Here is a 24,915-nt window from a genome sequence, read left to right as displayed (position 1 = left end):
GGGCAGAATGTGGTAACTCCAGGGAGAGAGGGCCACGGCGACAAGTTCCTGCCTGCGGCAGCTGGCATGTCTCCTCCTTAGGTGGAAAAAGTATGGATTGGAAACAAGGACAGGTGACATGGGAGGACTACAGGGAGCAGCCCTGTAGAAAGCTCTGGGCGTTTGGGTTGATGGCAATATGAGTTAACAGCATGCCCTGGCAGCTAAAACCATGTCCTGGGGCGCATCAAGCACAGCATAGCAAGCTGGTGGAGGGAGGTGATTGTCCCACCACTGCGCTCGTGTGGCCCCACCTCAAGTTCTATACGCAGTTTTGAGTGCCTCGGTAGAAGAAGGGCATAAACTATTAGAGTGTGTCCAGAGGAGGGTGGTGAAAACCCTCAGGGGCAAGACAGGAGGAGTGGCTGAGGCCAATTGGTTTCTTCAGTCTGGAGAAGGCTGAGGGGTGACCTCATCGCAGTCTGCAACTGCCTCAAGGGGGGCAGTGGAGGGGGAGGTGCTGATCTTCTCTCTCTGGTGACCACGACAGGACATGAGGGAATGAGATGCAGCCATGTCAGGGGAAGTTCAGATGGGACATTAAAAAAATGTTCTTCATTGAGAGGGTGATTGGTCACTGGATCAGGCTCCCCAGGGAATCGGTCACAGCACCAAGCCTGTCAAGAGTTCAAGGAGCATCTGGATGATGCTCGTAGTCATATGGTTTAGTTTTAGGTAGTCCTGCAAGGAGCAGGGAGTGGGCCTTGATGATCCTTATGGGGCCCTTCCAGCTGGAGGTTTTCTAGGATTCTGCGATTCAAACCAAGGGATGGCAGTGTTTGCTTCTAGAAATTACTCTGCTGCGGAGATGGGAGCTGCTTGGAAATTCGGGCTGACTTGTGCTGGCTGATCAGGGCCGTGCAGCAAGGTAGGAAATGGCCCCTTCCTCTCCTTCCAGCCTGCATTCATGGGCTTCTGCGGGTCTGTTTGTAGGACTAGTTCCCTTTCGCCATCAGTACTGACTGAACCCTGTCTTGCTGTCAGCTTGCTACAGTCAGCGAAGCAAAAGCCCATCCTCAGACACCAACCCCCCCCCCCCCCCCCATTAATTACTTGCCTCTGTTGCTCTTTCTGCATCTCTTTCAGCTACTGTGCTACTGTGCTCCCAGCCCTCTCCCCAGGGGGTGGTGGCAGGGCTGTCCTTTGCTGTGTGCCATTGAGTGGGTGCCAGCTGCGCTGGGGTCAGCTGCCATTTGGAGGCTGAGGCTGAGGTAGAATGTAAGCTGCAGGATTTCCCCGGGTGTGTGACTTCCTCCTCCGTGGTGCTTTGCCCCAGCGCCTCACACGGGTCCCCCACTTTTGGCTGCGGGTGGGTGGCCCTTGTGCCACCCCAGGTGTTAGGTCAGGAAAGATGTTGCGCAAATGCCACTTTGCACCAGTGCAGCCTCCCAGGCCCAAAGAAAAGGAAGCAAATGCTGCCTGCTCAGGGCTGGGAGCTGGGGCAGCGGCTGCCCGCCACCCTTGGCCCTAGGATTTGGGCCACTGTCCTGCTGCAACTCCCCATCCATCACCACGGCCCTCCAGGGCTAGTTCCCTGCCGGGTGGCTGCCCCCTGCCCCTTTTCAGGATGCGAAGGGCTGCCCACTGCGTGGGACCCCAACTCAAGGGTGTGTGTCTGTGGTGTCACCACCTGGAAGATGGTCACATCCCATGTCCCCGTGAGCTCTGGGCTTATGAGTGTGTCGTGCAAGGTTGGAGCTGCTGGGGAGTGGGCAGTAGTGGGAGTCCGGGAGTGCATGAGGTCTCAGCTCTGCCGGGTGCCTACGTGGGGTGCAGGCAGCGTGCACGACAGGGCCTGATCCTGCAGGGCACAGCGGGGTTGGGGCTGCTCAGCAGGGCCTGCGACAGCCGCACAGAGGCAGTAACAGGTGGCCATTGGGCTCCCCTGTAAATACCCAATGGTAGCCCTCGGCGGTAGGTGGCATTACCTCCCTGCCAGCACTGAGGGCTGGCGTGGACATGGGCACAGTATACCCCCGCCCCCTGCCCCAGGGTGCGAGAGATGTTACTCCAGCTGCTGCGAAGCCTGCAGGGTGCAGGGACTGACTCCACTGGGGCAGACTGGGGCTGACAGGAAGGTCCTAGTTTGCTGGTTGTTTCATCCTGGGTCCAGACTGGGAAGCGGGGGAAGCACTGGGGCAGGCCCCTCTCGCGCTGTTCCCAGCTACTCCAAGGCCACTGAGCTATTTTTTAATGGCTGTATTTAACTTGAACGATAGCTCAGGGGTGACCAGCTCTTCTTTCCTCACCCCTTCCTCAGCGTGCTTCAGCCAGCCCAGACTTGGCACCCTGCTCCCAGCCCAAGGAGGGACCCGGTGCTCCTGACTGGGGATGGCAGCCTCCCCCTCCTAGGCCAGAGGGTACGTCATGTCTCCTGAGCCAAGCAATGCCTTTCCGCACTTTTCCTCCTCTCTGGGCATCACCCTGCAGGAACAACAGCACCTGAGAGGCTTCTGTTTCTTGTCACTCTCCCCTGGCTGCCTTGTGACACTGGAAAGGAAGAAGCGGACTGCCCGGTCCTCCCCATCTCTTGGCACAGGGGACAGAGCTAACAAGCAGATACTGGGGAGGAGATGCATGGACAGAGAGAGGGGCTCAGTGTCATGCCTTGCAAGACCCAGCCCAGGGAAGTTCAGGGTTATTTCTTTACTCCTTTCACATCCTTTTGGCTTCTTTACTTTTAATTGTGCTGGGAGAAGACAGGGATGCAGGGCAGTCCCTGCCACTTAATCCCCACTTTACTTTGGTTGGGCTCTGCCTGGTGAGCTCCCCATGGTGAGGGCCCTGCTCTGCCAGGTGGGGTGAGGAAGGGAGGCTCTTGCTCATCGTAGTTTCACCCCAGCCAGCAACCTCACTCCCCCATGCTTCATAGCAGCTCTGTATGAGGTGCTATGAAGAAAGTTAACTCTATCCAGCCAAAACCAGCACAGCTGGGTCTTCTGTAGGTATTTGAAATAGCTCCTTCCCCAAGGAGGCAGTGTCCATGCTCTCTCCTTGATGCTGGTGAAAAAACAAGTTCATAGCCCAGGCTGAAAGTCAGATTTATTGCATTTTATGTTTTCACTTCTTTCTTAACATCAGGTCCAGTGAGAAAAGAGCGCAGATGAGCTGGGTTTAGTCAAAAATGAACTAAAAATGCTGCACAGGCATCAAATTCTCTGAGCTGCTTATACCAGTTCTGAAGAATGCCTTCAGGGGAAGTCACAGATCAGATCTGTCAAGTAAAGCGCTAGAAATCAAATCAGGACAACTGAGCTCTCCACAAGGCAAGTTTAACCCTGTCAGCTGGCATTTGTAATCAGATACACTGGTCTCTGGCTTTCCCCTTTCTTGTCAGTAGCAATGGCCCATGTGGTTAGTCAGTTTGGGTGTGAGCTGGTTTCTTTGGAAGCTCCTTATTAGTTACATTTGTTTCCTCCTGAAATGCTCCCAGGCCCTCCCGCGCAGAGGAATCCCACACCGTGGTAAGGAAGAGGAGTGGGAAAAGGCCAATATGCTGGCAAAGAAGGGACAAGACCCTCCCTGCCACCCACTGGAAGGGAAGGCCTGACGGCCCTGAGGCCCCAGTAGTGCTCTTGGTGATGGCATGAAGATGATGGATTTTGCTGGCTCAGCAGGTGACAGCCACTACCCTGGGAAGGGGTCAGAGCAACCAGGGCAGGAGCAGAGTCTGCAGCTGGGGACATACACCTCTCCCAGGCGTCACTGTTTGCTCTCCATCTGCGCTCCCTCCTCTGTTGCACCTGAACCCTGCAAGTGTCAGGTGAGTTTATCAAGTGTTTGTGAACTGTTTGTTTTTTTTTTTTTTGTAGTAATGTTTTTAGAAATATTAATTAACCTTTGGGAAGCCGGTGAACATTATTTGTCTTGTACAGCTCAGGGACGAGGGGAGGCGGCAGCAGCGTTCAGCCAGTAGCAGGGAGCCAGCATTGCTGCCAGCCCCGCAGGTGCAACCACAGCCAGGACACTCACGTTCCCTACAAACAACACAGGAACTCCAGCCACCAACTCTTACTGAAATGTTTATTAAGATCGAACTTCTGAACAACAGATTGGAACACAATGTTTTGTGGAGTAGAATATTTCTAAATTGATTTTTCTTTTCTATACATAAATGAAAAAAAATCAAGATTATACAAAAAGAACAGAAAGTGCAGAACACAATAAAATAGTTCTCATGCAACAAACCTCTTCTTTTAACCTTAAAACAGAAAATAAGCTCAACAGTGTAGAAATAAAAATCATACATACATTATGCCATCTACGCACTCAAACATTCATCTGTGACATTACTTTTCTTTATCCCTTTTTCCTCATAAAACAACATTATGTGTTTAACACATGCTTATAAACATTGCTAAACTCAGCAAGAGCTATTATAGTGCCCCAACTTAATAAGTTGATAAAAAAGTAGTTGTCATATGGCCAGTTCACAAAGGAACTAAATATTCTTTTTTTCTTTTTTTTTTTTTTTTCTGCTATGAGATGCCTATATATGCAGCTTTCTATTAATATGAGGCATTTAAAATAAGCTGGTCATTTGGCTACCAAAAGGGCTTAGTGTTCATGTTACACCAGAAAAATAAAAATTAATGTTGGGAACTGCCAATTTGTTGAGAGAAAAGTCTTTCTGGTTTTTGGGGCTATTTACTACAATTTAGCTATCATTAAGGATTCAATAGGTGCAGACTAAATAAGGGGATGCCTAGTTCGGCTAAATGTTCCTAAAGCTTCACCCTCAACTTCAAAATTTAAGAAAAAATGTATTCAAATCGAACCGTGTTTGCTAAAGTTTCAGCAGGTCACAAGGGCATCAAAAGCCTTTTAATTTTAGCAGATGCTCTCTTCTAGGGGTGGAAGGTATTTGTCCTTCCTGGGCACCCGTCACGGTCTGCTGTGCTTCCCGGGCAAGGGAAGGCAAGATTGAAAGACAGGTGAGCTGCAGGGCTGCTTGGGTTGAGGAACCAAATAAAAACAGTGTTTGGGGAGGTGAACTTAATTTAAATTACAGGAAAAACTGGAACATCTTAATGGGCAGACCTTTGCAGATATTAGTGCCACAGTAAGAAAAGGCAGTTGAGCCTATTTGTTATTAAGACTATTTCCTAACTCACTGGGTTGCTGAGTCTTGCAACTCAAAATCAAAAAGCCAGTTGATATCTGAGCTTCTGCAGCTCACCTCTGCCAATGGCTTGTTCTGGATGCAACATGAGAAAGAGAAAACTTTGGGTAGCTCCACTTTTTAAAAATGACCATTTTTGATGCACTTTACAAACGTTCAGCTTTGTCATTTAAGGAAGAATAACAGCTAGAGAACTCTCTGTAACCATAAAGTTTCTGCAAAGAAAAATAAAATTTGGTATTTCTTCTACACAGTCATTAATAACATCTCTGTGCAACATTTGGTGTTCGTTACATTTATTTGGCCTATTAAAAGGAAAGAAGGACAAAACAGCTGCAAATAAAAACCAACTTCTCTTTCACAATAGATACTTCAGATGCCGAAGCTGCTACATGTGCTTGGAATATCATGCAGGAGTTTACTTATTATTTAAATAGGATACATATTTATAGCTGAGCTCGTCTCGCATCAGACAAGGATGAAGGAAATCTGGAAGAACTCAGTTGAAAATGTTGAGTACAGTGATGACAAGCACACAACCACCCAAAGAGATTTTGGCCCGAGCAGTGTGTATATAAATGTATACACACACAGATACATTGACACACGCACACGCACCTAAAAAACCCAACTCTCAGTGACTGAACTACGATTTGTCGCAGGGACTGAACAACGGAGTGTTGTGCAACCCGGCTACGTGTATATGCAGAGTTACTGAAACCATGAGCGAGCACTGAAAACGAACGCTGACCCCTGTGACATGCCTCCGGGAAGGCAGTGCCCCTCAGCTCCCCTCCCGCCCAGACATGGAAGGAGCTCTTGCAGGAACAAACTGTGAATTTCTCCACCTTTATTTGTAAATGTAACCTCAACCTGCGTGGCTGCAAGACCCTACTAGCAGCCATGCAAATCCTGCCTTTAATGGTGAATGCTGGAGGAAGACCAAGCTCGCCACAAACCGAGGGCGGGTGAATGTGTTTCTAATGATAGAGGTGAGGTTTTAATGAGGTACCTGGCAATAATCACTGTTGTTGCCACTGTCATTCCAAGTGCGGAGGGGGGGATTCAGATCAGATGGGGGAGGACTAAGAAGGGCTCAGCCCTTGCTTCATGCCTCTGTGGAAAACTTCACGCAAGCCTGTTTCATCACGGGGCCTGCATGCCAGCATCGGCACTGGCAAGAAAACTGGGACGCTAAATGTGCAGCTGCCTCCTTTTCAGCCTGCCGTGCCGGGAATATTTCATAGTCTAGAACAAGGCTCCAAGTGAAAAGGGAGAAGGACATTGTGTGTTTCAAGGAGCACTAACCTCCGTTGGATTTACTGGCTTCCTCCCTTCTGATGATGAACAATCCACATCTTTCCATAACTGCTTACTGCCAGTGCTAGCAAACGACCAGATTCATGCTATTAAAAGGCTATTTAGGTAATAAATCTCTATGAAAGTCATCTAACCAGCAGGAAGAGAAACATTCCTAAGAAATTATTGCTTCTGGAGTCTGAAACTGCCATCCACAAACAGTGCAGATCTGATCAGACTCTTGCAATAACCCAAGGGTGCAAAAATCCATGCTACACCTTTCTGAGTGGTTAAAGAGAGCTTCTCTGCTCTCATGCGAAATATTTCTAGATGTGCAGCTTACTGACTACAGCACTCAAGAATCTGAGCACTAACAGTGTCTCATGTCCGAGGTGTTACACATCACCAGAAGGACTGCAGCAGAATATGGTAATATTACTTACAGTATAGAGCAACACAGAATGAAACCACTAAACCTTAAGCCTACTGTAGGAAAGGTCCAAAAAGACGGAGCATGCAGGATGAATTGGACTATACAGTAATACCGACAAACAAAAAATGATACTTACTGTCATAAGGAGTAAAAAAAAAAACAATCACCCTCCTTCAAATCTCTCTTCCCACAACTTCTGCAATAAACACATAAAATCATACTACTTCACCTTTTAATTGTGACCATAAAAAAAAAAAAAATAAATCATCATTTCTGTAGCAAATGGTAAGGAACACACAAAAAATAAATCATTGCCTGCTCTACCCTGAGAAGTGCCAGGACTAGAAAGAAAACTCTCTAATTCAAGGAAAAGCATTACTACGAAAGACCTCGGGAGCCCTCACCAGCAAGCACAGTGAAGCCAGTGTGGTGGTTTCACAGGCCAGCCAAGGTACCGGAGGAGATACTTTGGCTGGTGCTCCCCCAAGTTAAATCTTCTGGCAATACTACAAATACTTCAGTGTGTTTACAATGAAGAATTATTTCCTTCAGCTTTTACAGGGGAGTGAAATAGAGCTTCCTGCTGCAAGGCAGTGTGCACATTCATGTGTTACACACAGTAATTAAACAGCCCCATAAACAACTCCAAATACATATCTGAACGTCCCATTCTTAGAAACGAGGCTATGCCAAGTGCTGGCTGGGACAGAATTGGGCCTGCCTTGCCTTTGAAAACCTCTGGGTTCAAAATGTCCTTCCTCCCTCCTCACCCTTCCCCTGACTGAAAAAAGCTCAATGTGTGTGAGCTCATACCCCAAACAGTTTCACATCCCCTCTTCTGGGTGTGAAACGAGAGGGAGCTTCAACTCCTCCCTGCAGCTAGAATCAGGGGTCCTCAAACTGTTTAACCAGGGGGCCAGTGCGCGGATGCAGTGGCAGGCAGCCATCTGCGGCTGCTTGGTTCCCCCCCCAACCCCGGCGGGGGGGGGGCAGGGGGGTCTGTAAATACTGGGTGCCAGACTGAGGACTCTGGGGGGCCGTATCCAGCCCGCAGGCCATAGTTTAAGGACCCCTGAGCTAGATCTTGGTCAGCTCGATGGTGCTGTGAAAGAAATCTTGGCTTACAAAGGTGCAGTGTGAAGTAGTGGTGCTTTGAAACCACACCGATCCATGAAACTCGTGGGGAAAAGGCTAAAGCTGGCACCAGTCAGAAGATGCAGATTTTTTAAACTGTAGAAGAACCTTTCCAGGAACAGATTAAAATAAGGAATACTTGACAGCGTTCATTTAACCAAAAGAAGAATCTTCAAGGAGCTTCAAAAATAAAATATTAAAGCCACTTTAAAATGTCTAACTCAGTGTGCATTTTACATGAATGCCAGTTATAGGGTGAAATACAACACTCATCTCTGTTGTACATGAACATCACTAGAATATATTAAATGTAACTGAGATGATAAAATTCACGGCAGAAGTTCAGTTAAAGTTTCCTACAACTGATTTCTTCAGTAAGGTCTCATATTCTTCAGTAGTATTATTCCCCTGTCTGAACACAGTTCACAGTATGTGTTCTAAATAAAAAAATATTCACCTCAAAGAAAAAAAGACTTTCTCAAGACACATGAAACTAAAACCCCTAAGTCCTGTGCGATTACATGTACTTTAGTGCTCGGTGATTTCACCAGCCTAAAAACAACATTGTCACCCTTGATAGCACAGGGCATCGGCACTGACTGAAAGCCTTCAGCTAAGAAACCCATGTACACCACCAAAATTTGTCAACGATGCTGGCCAAGACTGCGCGTTAACTTCAAATATACCAAAACATACATTTCTTAAATACATTGACAATTCAAGTAATTTATTAAAAACTGCTTTTCATTTTGAAATATATATTCTTCTTTTGAATTACTATATTGCAGCATGATTTACACATGCATTTTAAAGTACTGTAGTATGAGAAGTCTGAGGCAGCAGAAATCTTACAACGAGCTGTGATTTGTCTGTTCAGCAGACGGACTGACTGCAGCCCGGAGGCCCATGCGAAAATGAGTAAATAGCATCACAAACACTTCTTATAAGACAACAAACAGAAGTTCAGTTTCTAAAGTTGCTTTAAATGACTGCTGGATCTCTGAGCTTTGGCTGCCCGTGGACTGGGGCGCATTGCTAGCGATCCAAATGCTGTTTTAAATCAGATTAGCACAACTCTTTCAAGCTCTTCACAGAAAAATGTCTTTACACTGCAGCTATATCCTGAATCAAGGAAGGGGGCATGGAGGTTGCGCTGACGACATCAGTACAGCAGCTCAGAAGAGCTCCAGCCTGCAATTCCTCCAACACGGGGACTGGAACAGCAACACATGCTAGTGGATTGAATTTTAAGGCCTAAATACTGTTTCTGACACAGCTTTTCATACACCCAGACTATGCCATAAAGTGACGGAGGTAGGCCTTTGGTTCACCTTGTTGTACTGACACTGTGTCTTTACCTTGGCTGCTGTGTTCTCAGCCAGGAGGTTAAAGGATCATAAAAAGTGCAATTAATCAATTACTTTCCCTACAAAAGAGAATCCGCACGCCCCCTTCCCATGAAGCTGACCCCAGAGACACCCTTTCTCTATGGCAGCTTCATCCAGAGATGACCAGGTTTAAAATGCCAAGAAAACCCTCAAGTTCACCAGCACGAAAAACACCAGGCTAAAAACTGTCACAGCGTATTCCAACGACATTCTTGAAGTGCAGCACTTGTGATAAAAACCTGTGAGTGCTGGTCACCTCTCCCAGCTGCTGCTCCTTCCCTCTACAGTTCACATCACCTATGTCACCCTCTCTTGACAAGCAGCAGACTTGGGAGTAGCTGTTGAACAGTGTGACTGAAAGGATTCATGGCAGTTTCTTAGAAACCGCACTAATTGCTTTTGTTTTTCTTGAAAATAATTGTAAATAAAACTATTCTGTAGTAATTGCACTAACAAAAACATGAAGTCTAAAATTAATGCTAAAAAACTGTAGCTGTCAGACCAATAATATCATGCTTAAGAAAAAATTGATCAAGATGTCTAAGCGTTTGATTCGGCTATTACACTAGTGAAATCTGAAATGTTCAGACAAAAAAACAGCAAGAGACTGTAAGTCAAGATAGCTTCCATTTTCAGTTTAAAACCAGCCGAAAACTTAATTTTTCTAACTGCTAATTGAATACACTGTGAGTCTCATGCAGATTAATAAAACTTATTTGCAATCTAAATGTATTCTTAATAAAAAAGTGTTCAGAAATGACGTTTCTAAGTTGTAGAGAAAGCAATTAGCATCATAGCTACCTGTTCAAATCTATATTAAGGACTACAGGATTTCATTTACATTTTTGCATGAAACTGCCTTTTCTTTTGCAATTTCAGCTACAAGTAGTGAAGACCCTAATTTTTTTTTCCTGGGGAAAAAAAAAAAGTTCTTGATCCTGCACCTGCACTCCCTGGAATGTGAGTGAACAATAAGCGATGGTCTCACACAGCTGATTCACTCTCCAGCTCCGATGTGGCAGCTCCTTTGCGTGTGAGCTTCAGCACAGTTGGCTTCTCTGCACTCATGCCGTTGCCCTCGGCTGTCTCCGGAGGACCTAATCCTTTCTGTTCTTCCTTTGGCTCTTCATTGACTTCGGGGTATATCACCAAGAAGGTAGCTGTCAAAAACCCCAGGAAGGATCCCACTGAAGCCACCATGGGAATGACACTGACTGTGCCAACCGCATCTACCACACCACCAAGCGCAGAGGCCACGAGGATCTGAGAGATGTAAACCTGGCATGACAGAATAGCACAGTCTATGCCAAATCCTCGCTTTGAGTTCCCAGGGCTATGGTGAATGTACTGGAAAAAGACAAACATGTTAGGAGGCAAAACAATGGATTAAATCAAATAGTTAAACATTAGCATCTTCCTCAAATTTCTCTGCGATGCGGTGGACTTCATGCCATCCTTGTGCATCATGCAGGCTATACAAGCCCAAAGAGCCTTCTCACCTACTTATCAAGCACATTCTCATCTTGCACCATGAGACAGACATTTAGTGGGGTACTCCTAGTGTCAACTGGCTCCAAGATCAGGTTTTGTAGAAAAAAATTACATGAAAGAGTTGGTGGAAATTATAAAAAGGAATCCCCATCCCCATCCCAATGCAGAAACATGTTAAAATCAACAATCCTCCTGTAATTTGTAATCCAAATGGAACAGTGCTGAAAAATGGAAAGTAAATCTGTCCTTTTTTCCAGCAGAATCAGTTTGCCTTACATCTCCCCAAACTGATAGTTGACTCATGTCAATATCCAAGACTCTGAAAAACCTGAGTAATGCTAACATAACACATCTGAAACAGTATAACTACTAGGTATATAATAAATAGTGCAATAATTATTTCATCTCTCTTCATCCTACCACGTCCACCCAAATCCTTTTACACCTCAGCACATGGTAATCATGACCCCACCGAGCCAACCTGAAGCTTGGTACTACCAGCAGATTTAAGTAGCAGCTCTTGCTATTTACTATCAAGGATGAATTTCTGCTTTGGCCCACATCCCAACAAAGCATATACCTCAAATAATGGGGTTTAATAAATCCATTTTGCCACTGTGATCTTCAGTGAAATGTGAAGGCTCTGCTTTGATTAAAATACCCAAAATATTCTACGTACCTGTTTAATATCGTGGTATTGTCCCAAAAGCGCATAGGGACAGTAGGAGATACTCATGGAGACTATTCCCATAGTGCTGATCATTATCATAGTGACATACACGTTGGGGAACATAGCCATCACCGCAGTGCCAAGAGAAAAACCCAGCGTGCCCAGGATGTAGATCACTTTTATACTAAGGTCATAGTTGTCCAAATATTTCTGCAACAAAGCTGCAGAGATGAAGAATGAAACATAAATGTCAGTTTACTCGACAAAGTTTTATGGTATTGATGTGGCCGTGATGGCTCGCTATGCTGTTTAGGGCTTGGATGCTCACCGAGTATTTGGCTTGTCTTGGCAGAATAGCTCAGCTGTCATTGGGAAAGAAACGCGTTGCGGCTACAGAAACTGGGGAGCAATTGAGCTCAGAGACTTGCCTAAACCATGCTACAAGTCTGAGGCAGAACAAAATGCATTGAGACTCAAACCTATCATGGTCCACTCGGTCCATTCAGTAATTTTACCTATTCGTTAACTTTGTCAATGCAGGTACACACCGAGCACAGAGGCCGTTCTAACACAAGCACATTCGCTAAACAAAGTGATCAGGTAACTGATGTTCACAGACCCATTTCAGTTTGTGTTCAGAAACAAGCTGCCCACCTGAACTTCAACTTGGCATGTCTCAACAAAGAGGCAGTCCCCACGATACTGATCTGTACAGACATGCCTGCGCACGTACTGCAGAAGGCAGAATTTGGCAGAATTTACATTTGGCAAAAGTTCTCAATTTCAGAGTCTGTATTCCAAGCCTAAATTGTCTGTAATTGCTTTATCTGTTGATTAGAGAACATGAAAGACTTTCAGAAATACATATTTATAATTCTGATTTTAAAAAGTCTTTGCAAAACCTTCTTACATATGCTTCAATTTTCTAACAAGCATAATTTTAGTTTCCTGATGACTAACCAAATGCCATTAATATCCTTTGATAAAATGTTGTGCTTTATGCCACTTAACTGATCTGTTCTTATTTCCACCCCTACATTTGGAGGGATTTTTTAATATTGATTCTTAAAGAAGCCCCTTCCACTTTGACCACATCAAATGCTTTTCCAAAATATCCTTCACACCAAACAAGGATGCAGATGCTAACTGAAGCAAAACTATTTCTACCTTGCAAATACATCTATGAGGTGCATTACACTGTCTGATTGTGCATAGTCTCTTACCTGAACAAACAGCAGCAGTAGCAGCATAAATTACCAGTCCCCAGCATCCCATCTGAACTCCAGCGTTATAGGCGTGTAGCTCAGTTGAGTTAGAAGGGGCCTGCAACACACACAAATGCAAAGCCACTTTCTTGTAACGAGCGCATCTCAGAAACGAGTAACTGCAAGCAGGTCTGCCAAAGGTAACTGTTCTCTTACCTTTGGATCGCCCTGAAAAATGACTTGTCCCATGAAATCTGTATAGAACACAGCTTCAGCAATGATCGAAAACCAAGTTAAGAGGTGACAGACGCACAGTCTCAGCAGCTCCTTTGGCATCTTTAGCATTGACAACCACAAGAGTCTGACAGTGGTTTCAGTTTCCCCCTCTTCGCTCTCTGTGTCTCCACTTGAATTTGTTGTGCCACTCTGATTCCTGTGCCTGTACCTCTGTCGCTGCCGCTTCTGCATGTCATAGATATCATTCATGCTGCGTGAGGACTTTATCAAGACAATGGCATTGGCCCGACGAAAGCGATAGCGGTGGGAACCTATTTTGCCATAGTATGAGAAGGTGTAAGATGGCTGACGGTAAAACATGTGCCTCCGCCTTCGCATGGAATTTGAAGTACTAGATTGCTTCATGCCTATTCTAGCGTGTCCGTTGAGGAACTCTTTTGGTAGGGAGCCATTGACATTTGGGACTTTATCTTCATTTAAGCGATTATCAAGCAACATTTCCTCCTCTTTCTCATTGTCCCTGAGGAAAGCAGACAGGTGGTTGAGTTTGGACTTCATGATCTCTTGGCTTGTGTTGTGGGGAGTGTTGGGATACGAAGCATCCTGAAAAATGGAGGGTTCGATGTCATGCAGAAAAAGCAGCTCCGATTCAATTTCCAATGTAGCATCAGGCATGTGTAGAACTGAGTCGCTCTTGCTTCTTACAATGTTCACCTCAAGGAACTCCATATTGAGATCATGCTCTGATTGAACCTCATCATGGAACATAGAGGCTCCATATGGGTCTTCCTCGCTGATTACATTCAGTCGATTTAGAGGGGGGAGACTACCACTGAATTTGACACTGGAAAGTGTGTCTCCTTCATCATCAATCCTGTCCTGCTGAGGGTTATATTGCTCTTCTTCAATGCTAAAAAGGTGGAGAGCAACTGAGACAGAGAAAATAATGGCTGCAAAGAAGAAAAGGACTTGCTCTTGAGATTTAAAAATACCACCTAAGAAGGTCTGTGTCCAGTCCAGCCCTCCTAACATATAACCAATTGCTCCTCCAAGACCTGTGGAAAGAAAAAAATGAGAAGTGAGCTCAGGAAAAAAATAATTAGGCCACAACTCATTCATCAGGAAGACTTGACAGCTGCCAAAAACACATCAGCTAACTCCATACCAGCTGAAAATGCATGGATGTTAAGGGCCATGTCTTGTTCTTCACTGTCCACGACATCCAACAAGTAGGCCCGAATTGGCCCTTCTGTTGCATCAGCGCAAAAGTCCAACACCACAACACCAAGCACTGTGAGAACTATACCAATGGGTTGCTTGTCTGGGACATCGCCAATAGCCAGACCTGGGGAAAAACGGAACAGGAATCTGAGCATGTTATTCAAAAAGGGAAAACTACTAAGCACAAGCTTAACTCCTTAAGGTGGCCAACACACTCACTGGAAATGTTCCTTTACAGAGTAAAAAGGCAATTTCAACTCTTTGGCACAGCTTCATGGAAGGTCTGGGACAAAGATTTTGTTTTTACATTTGTAAGACTGACATTTCTTTTTCAAAATGTTATTTTCAAAGTATGTCTTAAACCTCTGAGAGCATTGGATATTATTTCATGATCCTCAGATGTGTTTTCCTTTAAATGCTGAAGGCTGTTTTTGTAAGACAGCCACGGTGAGGAGAGCATCCAAAAGCAAAATGACATATTTCATCTGTCAGTTACAAACACAGGTAACTGCACTGTTGACAGCATTACTGACATGGTACCTGACATGCAAGGGTCACAGTAAATCACAATCAAGTGAAATTTAACCCCTTCACCTCTCTCTTTGCTTTTCTTAAACATTCATTTTTCTAGATCATTTTTACAAGCAAAACTTTTAGGAATGAAGCAACATGAAGGTATTTTGCATTGCAAAAAGCATCAGTCAGCTTCTGTTGATAGCACGGGATGAAATGCTTTTTTTCTACAAAGTAGAAAGGCAGCATTAGTATACAGCTGGAAAATGTTTCATGAAACAAACCATTGACAAAAGCATGAATTACTTGAATCAGAGAGATTTAGAAGTCACACATGCAAGACTGATAAAACCGTTAGCATAACTCATGAAAATGACTGCGGAAAGAGATGAACTGGCTAAGCCACCAAAAATCATCTAAATCTCAAGTGCATATTCAATCCTCATTTATACCAAGTCCTCTGAATGCTAATGAAGTTTCTATGTGTCCCATACTAAGCTGAATCTCACAGCAGAAAACACCATCAGTGTCCGTGCTTTAGATTTGTTGGAAACTTGAACAGTGCATATAGTGGAGAGAACAAGAGTTGAATAAGATCTACACATAGCTGTTCTCCTGGGACATGGTTCTATTACTATTAGGATTAGTGAACCTCTTCTTCAGCATGCTCTTGTGTTCCCTGTTCTCCTCACTACGACTCCTATTGCCAGAGGCCAGGGTATGGAAAATGGTACAAAACAATGACCACGTCAGTTTTTGCAGCACCTCCTGTAGCCCTAAATTGAAATTGTGATTGCCAGTAACTGGAGACTAAGGACAGGAAAGTGTGAACCTAAAATGGGAAGAAATCAGACAATAAGAGCATACAGGGTCCATTTAGAAGAAAATCTGGTTACAAATGAGGCCTCTTCCTGCAAAGAGCTTGACACCCCCTTTTGCGAGAGACTGGGAAGCAATGCCTTTTCTCTCTGAAAAGTGAGACAAATCACAATTTCAAAAACTTTAATTAAAGAGAGGCTAATATAAACTTTATCATATTGTGCATCTGTTCTAACTACTAGTTCAAGTTCTGTCTTACGCTGATGTCAAGTGCTATCTTATGTCGATGTAAACTGAACATTGGCAGCAAATTTCTATCTTCTAGTATGGAACAGCTCTCTTACTTCAGTTCACTCCAGGTTCCCTTGAGAGGCACAGTGGTGTTTAAAGTGCCTTTCAGAAGAGGGTTTTTGTTCGAGATGTATCATAACCATGTCCCAGGAACAGATGCATAACCTCTGTGTTTTAAAGAAATGTCATTGCACCGAAGTACCACTGGAGTATCTGGGAAAGCACAAGTTTTCTAGAAAGCTATGCAACAGAGACTGTATTACTGTGCAACAAAGAATTAAAGAAAAATTAAAGACAGTATTTTGTGCTGATTTATTAGAAGCCGAGACACTTTAAGCCTATAACCTGCATATGAGGTTTGCTTGCCAGTACCAATGGCTACCTGTGTGGAACTAAGAGCTTCCTATCAATTAAAATCTTGTAAGAAGGCTGCAGTCTAACATCTTGCATACATCTGGAGGAGGAGGAATAAGTCTTGGAGGCACAACAACAAAGTACAATTGATACCATATGACAGCAATTCAAATAATATTTATTGCCTGGGTAAATGAAAAAAGGATAAGCTAAATGTCATTCACCTGAACAACTTGTCCACTGCAGTTTGCAGCAAATTGGAAACGATCATATGGCATCCCAATGTGGCTTTAAAAACCTAACATGCTGAGCCAAGGTAACGTTCCACTCATTTCCCTCAATTAGTAAAACTTTTTGACAATAGAACTTCATCTAACCCAAGACAAAAATGAGAGCCAAGAGGATGTTATTAGGTGCTAAGTTCCTTTCATTTGCATCAGTCCAACCATGATGTAAACATTTCCCCAAATGTACTTGCTGTCACCTCTCCTACACTAAATTTACAAAGAGATTGTAGATTAAGGTCTGTAGTAAACTATGTTCAAGGGAAACTATTTTTACCAGCTTTGATGGGGGCTCAGGAAAAATTATTTTCCCACAAAGTTTTTGATAAACAAATATTAACTGTGTTCTGGACTTTTTCAATACCAGGTCTAAGAAAAGCACAAGAAAAAGTGAAAAGATAATTTCTGAAATAATGCTGGAAACAGGATGTGTTGCCAGATATGCATTAAAGGGAAAATGGATCACAACAGGAAACATTTCCCTGTGAACAGGTTGCTACAATTTTCCCATGTCAAGGATCGACCAAATTCATCTCAGCAACTGCAAACGTGCTGGCAACCATTGTATTAATAACGCTGTATTACCAGTTACAGCTATGATTGCACAATACTTAGCACAGCACTGTAACTTTTGAGTGAGAATAAAAACATGCAAGATAGATAGCTCAAATGCAGCGTTGCAGAGATTTCTAACAACTTTAACATTAAACATATGTTAAATTAACTGCATATCATTATCTTTACTTCCTACATAAACATCTTAAAGCAGGTATGTATGTTAGCAGGAGATATACGCAGGTGATTTCCTCATTATTTACCTATAACAGAACCATTAAGGAAAAGTGCAACTCCAAAGAGGACACCAATGCAGAGAGCAAGAATAAAAGGCCGCCGGCGGCCCCAGCTCAGTGTGCAGCGGTCACTAGCCGAACCTATAAGCGGAGTGAAGATCAAGCCCAGGATAGGGCTAAGGAACCAAGTGAGGCTGTAGTATTGTTCAGGAAGACCTAAAACAAAGACAAAAATGATGTAAAGGTTACGTACTACACATTGAACAACTAACTTTATACATTAAACTTTCATACCTTTGGAACTGTAAATTGATCAGTAATTTACTTACAGTAAATTCTCTCCCAAATGAACAACTCCGTTAAGATTTCTTATCAATGGTTTATAAAAACAGCTAAGGAAAACACAGATCATTTATCTTTCAAAGACCTGGGCAATAAGAAGGTAGCAATAGGTATATTTAAGCTACTGGAAAAAAAAAAAAAAAAAAAAAAAGAAAGAGTTAAAAAACAACCCAAAACCCAGAAATACTTCACAGTGGACTCACTAGTCTACATTTGTTACTACTGCCCAAAACCCCACATTTTTGCTGAAGTAGCAGCCAAGGTCTGCTGTGTAAAAGCCAAATGGCTTTGTTGCATCCCCTCACCATTTGCGGACTATGAAAAAAGCTTTGGGATGCTTGGAAAGGTACCTGGTTTTCATATACACATACCCACATCTCAACAAAAGTTTCAATGTCCAACAGGAGTTGAAGTTTATAGTGGTACTGTTCAGCTAAGACCACCACCACCAAGAGTTATTAAAGATTTAATGGATTGAGAATGATGGGCAGAATTTGACTGTCATATGAAATGCCCCATTTCTAAGCACAACAATGTTTACTTATAAAATTGAACAACGAACAATAAAAGAAAAAGCAATTATTCATTAACTTCTAGAGAAATCTAAGGAGCTTATCTCTGCTATCCTTGGGTTTTTTGGTGTTGGTTTTTTTTTTTTTTTTCCCTATAACCGAGGTGACTAGTCATAGGATCAGATGGAAACAAATTAAATTTAAATAAATAACATTTACCTAGGGAAAACAAACAAACAAACAAACTTGTTACAAATAATTTCTGGAGAAGGAAAGAACCCCCCAAGCCCCTGCGTTACCTCTCTCCCAACGGAGAGCAATGGCCTGCAGATGGCAGGCTGGCCCAGAGGAGCGCATCCACTCCGCTTCTGTGAGACCTGCCTCCCTCTCGGTTTATCAGCACAGGTCAGCTAACCACGTTTCTTAGCAAAGCATTGAAAACAAAACAATTTCTTGCAGTCCAACTCCTGCCATGCCTGAAAAACTCAGTGTCTCTACCCCAGGAAGGAAAACCATTTATTATTCAAAACCATGTATCGTGAGTGCAAGGAGGATTTGACCTTTGCTGGTGAGATCAACCTGTACCTTGTACTCCCCGTTCAGCACATTGAGGCATCCATTACCGAGCAGGATTATACCAATCCCTGCCCAAAATAGCCTACGCTGCAAATCTGGAAGTCTAATCTCCTGCTGTTTAAAGTACCATCAAATCTTAACTAACACTGCTGACTTCTTCCACCAGATAAATCAGATTTTCCTGAGACTGTTGTGCACTCCACAGCAATGCAGAAATTATGTTATAGGAAAATAAGGTATTTTTTTTACCGTAAATAATAAATTTCATCATCAGGATTCAAAATCCAGGTCTGAGGCCAAGGTCTTTGTGATTTCACTCAACTTTGGCTAACAAACAAGCTAACGGCAACAGTCGCCTGGATGAATGAAGTGTTACTGGAAGAGACTTGCCTCTTCTGAACTCATCCAACCTGTGGTTTTGGACCAAGTATGTCCATGAAGACCCTGCCCACAGGGGAATGGGCATGGCATCATGGTTTAGCCATCATTCCTTGTTACAGGCAGCTGAAGGCCTGTACCAGAGGCCAATACTTTGTACCAGCCCTTACCACGTACCTGTTCACTCCTTTTTAACTACTGCCTCCTTCAGTGGCAGGTTTTAGATCTCTAGGAAAGGGCTGTGTTCGTACAGATGGCACCTTGTTCACATCACGGTTCAAACTGCTACCTCTTGCTCAGTCTTTCCAACTGTTCACTGACATCTTGGCTGACACGGAAGTTTTAGCTGAGACATACTTAGTAGAGGGGCATATTAGGTTTAAAGCTGTTGTTCAAGAAGCCATAGCTGTTAGCAACGTTGCTCCCAGCCCCACACTTACTTGCACCACCCAGCTTCTCTTAATGAGTGCTATCCTAATCACAGGTGCAAGTCAGCAAGCCAGTAATCCAAATAAAAGTGCAGGGAAAAACCTCCATCTCCCCATAGTTTCAACATTCTCTTTAACTTCACCGAGTTTAACAGCTTTCCCAAGCACACAAGCAAGTTCAAGTGCCGTGGATTAACGGACACCTCGCCTGCTTCAGGATGCTAATGCTTATCAATGCCTCAGCTGGCATATAGATGGGGATGGGGCGGGGGAATCTGCTTTAAAAAAAAAAAAGATGGGAAGGAGGAAATATTTAGTTCAAGGCAAGCAAAACTACATTGTAGGCAGGTTATGATTCATTTTGGGTGAATGATTTTTCTGCAGGACACAGAAGAAATGGCAATACGTAAATACTCATCCCATTTTGCCTCCACAGTGCCATCCTGTTGAGCAGCAGTTATGCATCAGAGGTTGCTACTGTGTGATGCCAAGTCACTGCAGTGAGTCTGTTTTAAATAAAGTTAGAAGCTTAACCAATGTCACTGATCTTTACTGTAGTGATTGCCAACATCTGAAATAAGTTGATGTCCTATCACTGAAAGAGGGCTGTACAGAACAGAAGCTTGTTTTCTGATTTATGTTGTGACTTATGAAGTATGAGCTGGGACATCTTAATCTAGCTTATCCATCAGTAAACACTTGAGAGATGTTGGGATGGTTTTGCAGTAAATCATACAGTTGCTTTAAATAAACACTGGGGATGAAGGCTAGCAAGAGCTCCATTACTAGCATTACAAGCATCATCCTATCTTATATGAATAAACAGCTTTAAATAGGGAGATGTAAGTAAACCAGACAATTAAGAGACTAGACTCTCTTCTAATATTCCAACATCCACTGAGACAATCAACTCATTTTAATAGAGACTATGAGTAGAAACACAAGGAAACACTAGTACAGCTGAGACAAGCAATAGGAATGTATATCCAGGGACAGCGGGGGCTTGCACAGGTCACCATCCCTCTGTCCTTGTGGCCACCACTTTATCTGTCTCCAGTCTACAATGGCACTTGTCTGTGGCATCCACAAATTTTAATTAAAAAAGTTCTGAAAACAATTAATCCATTTGAAATTATGATTGAAAATTACTTCTGCAGAGAATTAAAACCTGTTCAAAAATATTTTTCCTTCAGCTATAAAAACTGCATGTTTCTAAATTGGAAAGATAGGGTTGTTTTTTTCTGCTTTAGAGCCAGAGTTAACCAACTGTCAAAAAGAAATACCCTTAGACTATGAAAAAACACAGTGATTTTTACTGCTGGCATTACTTTGACTTCAGTACTATCAAGATCAACTTTGCATGTAATAACTTAAAATCAGATAATCAGATTAGGGCCTACATGTGAGGGCGGTGAGGCACTGGCACAGGCTGCCCAGAGAAGCTGTGGACGCCCCATCCCTGGCAGTGCCCAAGGCCAGGCTGCATGTGGCTTTTGGCAATGTGGTCTCGCGGAAGGTGTCCCTGCTCATGACAGTGAGGATGGGGCCAGCTGACCTTTAAGGTCCCTTCAGTCTCAAACCATTCTATGGTGATTCTATTATTCTGGTTTGATTTTACAGGCCAGTAAGAAAAAGAAAGTAAGAAAGGAAAAGCCCCTGTTACATGCCAGCAATTAGAGAGTCTTACCTTCCCATGTAAGAGCCAGAGGAAAGAGACTGAAATGCTTTGAGACGACTTTATTTTCACTGACTGAAAAGGGCGATCTTCCTAACATTTAAGTATTATAAATAAAAGCCTAAATCCAAATGTTTACATTGAAAATGGCATACTTTTCAAAGACAAGAATCTCAGTGATTTCAGAACAGAGCTAGGGATACAGCTTTTATGGAAGGGTAAAAAGGACACTTAAAAATCCAAGACTATTATATTTGGAGATCTTTCCTTAGCCAAACCACTGTGATATTTTTTTATTGAACTACTCTTTAGCAGCCAAAATATCTATCTTTAGAAAAAGAGACCATGATAAAAATCTATACAAGAAGTAATAGCCCCATGCCAAGAAAAATGGAAGAATTTCTAAAAAGCTTTCAGTGCTCCTCCAAGTAAACAGGAAAGGGATAACTTTCAAGTGAAACATGAGCAATTCCCACAGATTGTATAATGGTAGGAACCATCAATGTGAGCATAACCTGCTTTTTCCCTTGCTGGAGAAGTCATGCTATAGGACTACTTCCATAACCTAAGCGGCAGGGCTCTTATAAACTGTATTCCAAGTGTAAGCTAGCAGTTTATAAAATCATCATATGTGTTTTACATAGAGTTATGCAGAACTCAAAATACTTAAGTGAAGTGTATGACTTCTCTTTACTGTAAGTATGTAAACTGTGATATCATTACATTAGAATGTAGTTGGTTACTTGTGTGGAAAACTACTGAGTGGGGTTAGAGAAGATTCCTGGCAGGAAGATGGTGCATGTGCAAGCTAAAATAAAACAGCACAGGAAAAATAAATTTGCTGAACCTGTCTGACAGACAGCAGACTCCTCACCTGAGTAGTGTACGGGTAGGCAAACAGAGCAATCATTTTAGCAACGGGTAGTAAAGTTAGTTACCCAAAGCTTCTTTTTGCATTTGCTTTCTCTGTCTTGAAGTTGAGATGTTACTGATGAGCTGTAGTCTACCCAGTCAACCAAAACTCTACAAGGCAACAGTTCTGGAGCCTGTAAGAGCCTTCTCTCTCTGCATAGATGTAGCTGTCACCTCTGCTGTCTGCACTCAGCACTGCTGCTGCAAAGTCAAGACTTTTGTAAAACTCTCAGCCATGTTGTACCACGGGTCTTGCAGAAAGAGCTTTCTGAGGCACTGAGCACTACCTCCACTGTCCCACAAATCAAGACTTCAAAACACACCTTGCAGATGTTCTTCATAAAATTCATGCTTCATACTGGCAGAATCTACAGGACCTACATCACTTCAACAACAGGTTCACTTTAGCACTAGTCGTTTTTGCATATAAGTGAGAAAGTTCCAAACAGACAAGGAGGACGCCAGTCCCAAAATACTTCTTTCCCTTAAAAGAGGCTGGTTCTGGTTTTAGTATCTCAAATGTCTGCATACATGATATGCATGTTTAGGTTGGCGTGTATGATTTGGCAGTAGAAGCAAAATAAGTAAGACTGAAAGTTGAAAAAGAGATTGTGCGTGTATATATACATCTATATATATACATATACACACACCACACACACCCCAAAACCCAAGTCTTCCACAGTTTGCTGCCTCACAAGAATGAGCTCCAATAATGAAACTTTACAGAAATTACGCCTGTGAAGGGCACTAGGCAGTTGAGGAAAGTAATTACGTACCCTAACGGTTCCTTTCTCTGCACATACGTGCTGCTATACCTACAGAACGTCACCATTTTATACAATGAAGACAGTCAAGAAGGCATTGCAAGCTAGGACAAGATGATGATAAACAGAAATGAAGAGATAAAAGGGAATGTTTTGAGACCAGATTTCTTCCGATACCCCATCTAGTGGCAAGGACTCAGCTCCAGCACATATTTTAAAGAAACTTGGCCACAGTGGTGTGCCCAGCCAGCAGCACTGCAGCATCTAGCGTCTGACGTGCAGAACAGATGTACGGGTGCAGGTTTTGACTAGAATTCAAGGCAGTATCACACAGCAAGCTTGTCATCCATATGACTGCCTCACTACAACCTCTTACAGCCAAATGTGAAACGACCCAACTGCTGAGAGCTGCTACACCCACCTGGAACAGGCTGTAACTAGACTGGGACTGATTTCATATGGCCAAGAGAAGTATCACGCAGCATATGCCTTTACCAAAGGCTGCTGAGACTCACAGGCAGGCTCAAAGGCCAAAGCAGCTGCATCCCATTACCAGTTTAATGTTGTTTCTTTATTTTGTCTGTAATTTTCCACCTCCACATTTGCCTTGCCAGGTAGCAGCTCTAACAGTGAACCACCATCCACCAGCCCGGAAAAGTAACCTGGTAGCCTCTTGGTGGAGGAATAATAGCTGGAGGATTATTATTTAGCCTTTTACTGACAGCTAATCTGAGGAAACACCGAGGAGGAAAAAAACATATTGGATAAACAAGGTTAGTATTTGTGCCGTGAACTGAATCTGGAGCAGGTCACAAGGCAAACTCAGAAGTCTCATACAAATCAGTGAGGAAAAGAGCAAAACACAACAACAGCTTCTGTTAGCAGTAACGACTGCCACTGAGACCCTTGTAATATGGCATTTCCCAGCCAGCTACAAACAAACAGGACACTGGCTTCTAGTAAATAAGGGTTTGTTTTTTCCCAGACAAAAAAAGTGCCCCAACAATAGTGGGACCAGCACTGCTCACGGTTCACAGGAAATGCTCACTGTGTCACCATCAGTCTAAGGGCTGCGTGAGGTCACGAGTTACATGGAAGAAAGATTAAGTCACATGCAGCAGTTTCTATTCAAAACTTCTTTTTGATAAGTTCTATTGGGGGAAAAATGGTTCTTTATAAGCTTAACAATAAGATCTGATATGGGAATAGGATGCTAAGCTCCTATTTTCATTTGTCAGAAATCATCACCTACAGACTTGTTTATACACTTAAAGTAAACACCATACAAAATTCAGAACTAACATAAGAAGCTGTCATGCCCTGCAAATACTTTGTATTCCACAACTTCATCCCTGTATAAAATACTGTGTATTGCTAAAGATAGTTCACATTGATCTGTTTAAAAATGCATTGCTTATACAAGCTGCTTTGTTTAGACTGTAGTTTTCAAGAGTGTAGGCAAGCAAAACCAATGCTTGTCAAAAAGCTGTGAAAAAGTTAGAACCCCAGTATCTGCTCTTCATCTTGTTACAACAGAATCATAGAAACCACTGCAAACCCGAGTATTGTAGCTTTGGAGCACCTGTATGAGGAACAGGGATTTCAGAATGCAGTTGCAATCATTTCATAAATGCACCCTGATATCCACTCTCTGATATTTAAAATAAAAATACACAGCTGCCACACATTTAGGTCCCCCTGAGAAAATGCAAACAAGCTGCATGCCTATTTTGACAACTATCACCATGAAACTTCAGCTACAAATGCTTTTGCTTCTTTCTATCTCCCCTCAGATTTTAGGGCTTCCAATGGTTTAGCGCTCGTGTGGGATGCTGAGCTGCCAAGAAAACCATATCCGAGCCAATATATGTTGAACCAATGCACTGAAGTAGGCTTGCCTCGTGGTCTAAGCACTACTGCAGTACAGTCAGCACTTGCACGCTGAGTTTATTGCACCCACGAGAAACCACTTTCTAACTTCTGGATTGCAATAGGAACTCTGACCAACAGGGAAGGGATATGAAGAAGCACAGT

General features: G+C 43.3%; 1 protein-coding gene across 6 annotated transcripts in view; it reads right to left on the bottom strand.

The window, feature by feature from the left end:
- Nucleotides 1-4,048: 4,048 nt before the first annotated feature.
- SLC45A4 (solute carrier family 45 member 4) overlaps nt 4,049-24,915 on the bottom strand; it is a 90,353-nt gene continuing 69,486 nt past the window's right edge. For 5 of the 6 annotated variants that reach the window (XM_027779110.2, XM_027779111.2, XM_005231988.4 and 2 more), the window contains 6 exons: nt 17,319-17,507; nt 14,184-14,363; nt 12,998-14,073; nt 12,800-12,899; nt 11,586-11,797; nt 4,049-10,762 (listed from right to left, as the gene is read on the bottom strand). In XM_027779110.2, the coding sequence (XP_027634911.1) occupies nt 10,400-10,762; nt 11,586-11,797; nt 12,800-12,899; nt 12,998-14,073; nt 14,184-14,363; nt 17,319-17,507 (2,120 nt within the window). In that variant the 3' untranslated portion in view covers nt 4,049-10,399. The remainder of the gene's footprint in view (nt 10,763-11,585; nt 11,798-12,799; nt 12,900-12,997; nt 14,074-14,183; nt 14,364-17,318; nt 17,508-24,915) is intronic. The other variant, XM_055800713.1, reaches the window with a different exon arrangement.

This window comes from Falco peregrinus, chromosome 3 (assembly GCF_023634155.1).
Source record: "Falco peregrinus isolate bFalPer1 chromosome 3, bFalPer1.pri, whole genome shotgun sequence".
Lineage (NCBI taxonomy): Eukaryota > Metazoa > Chordata > Aves > Falconiformes > Falconidae > Falco > Falco peregrinus.
This window is presented reverse-complemented; position numbering and strand designations above follow the sequence as displayed.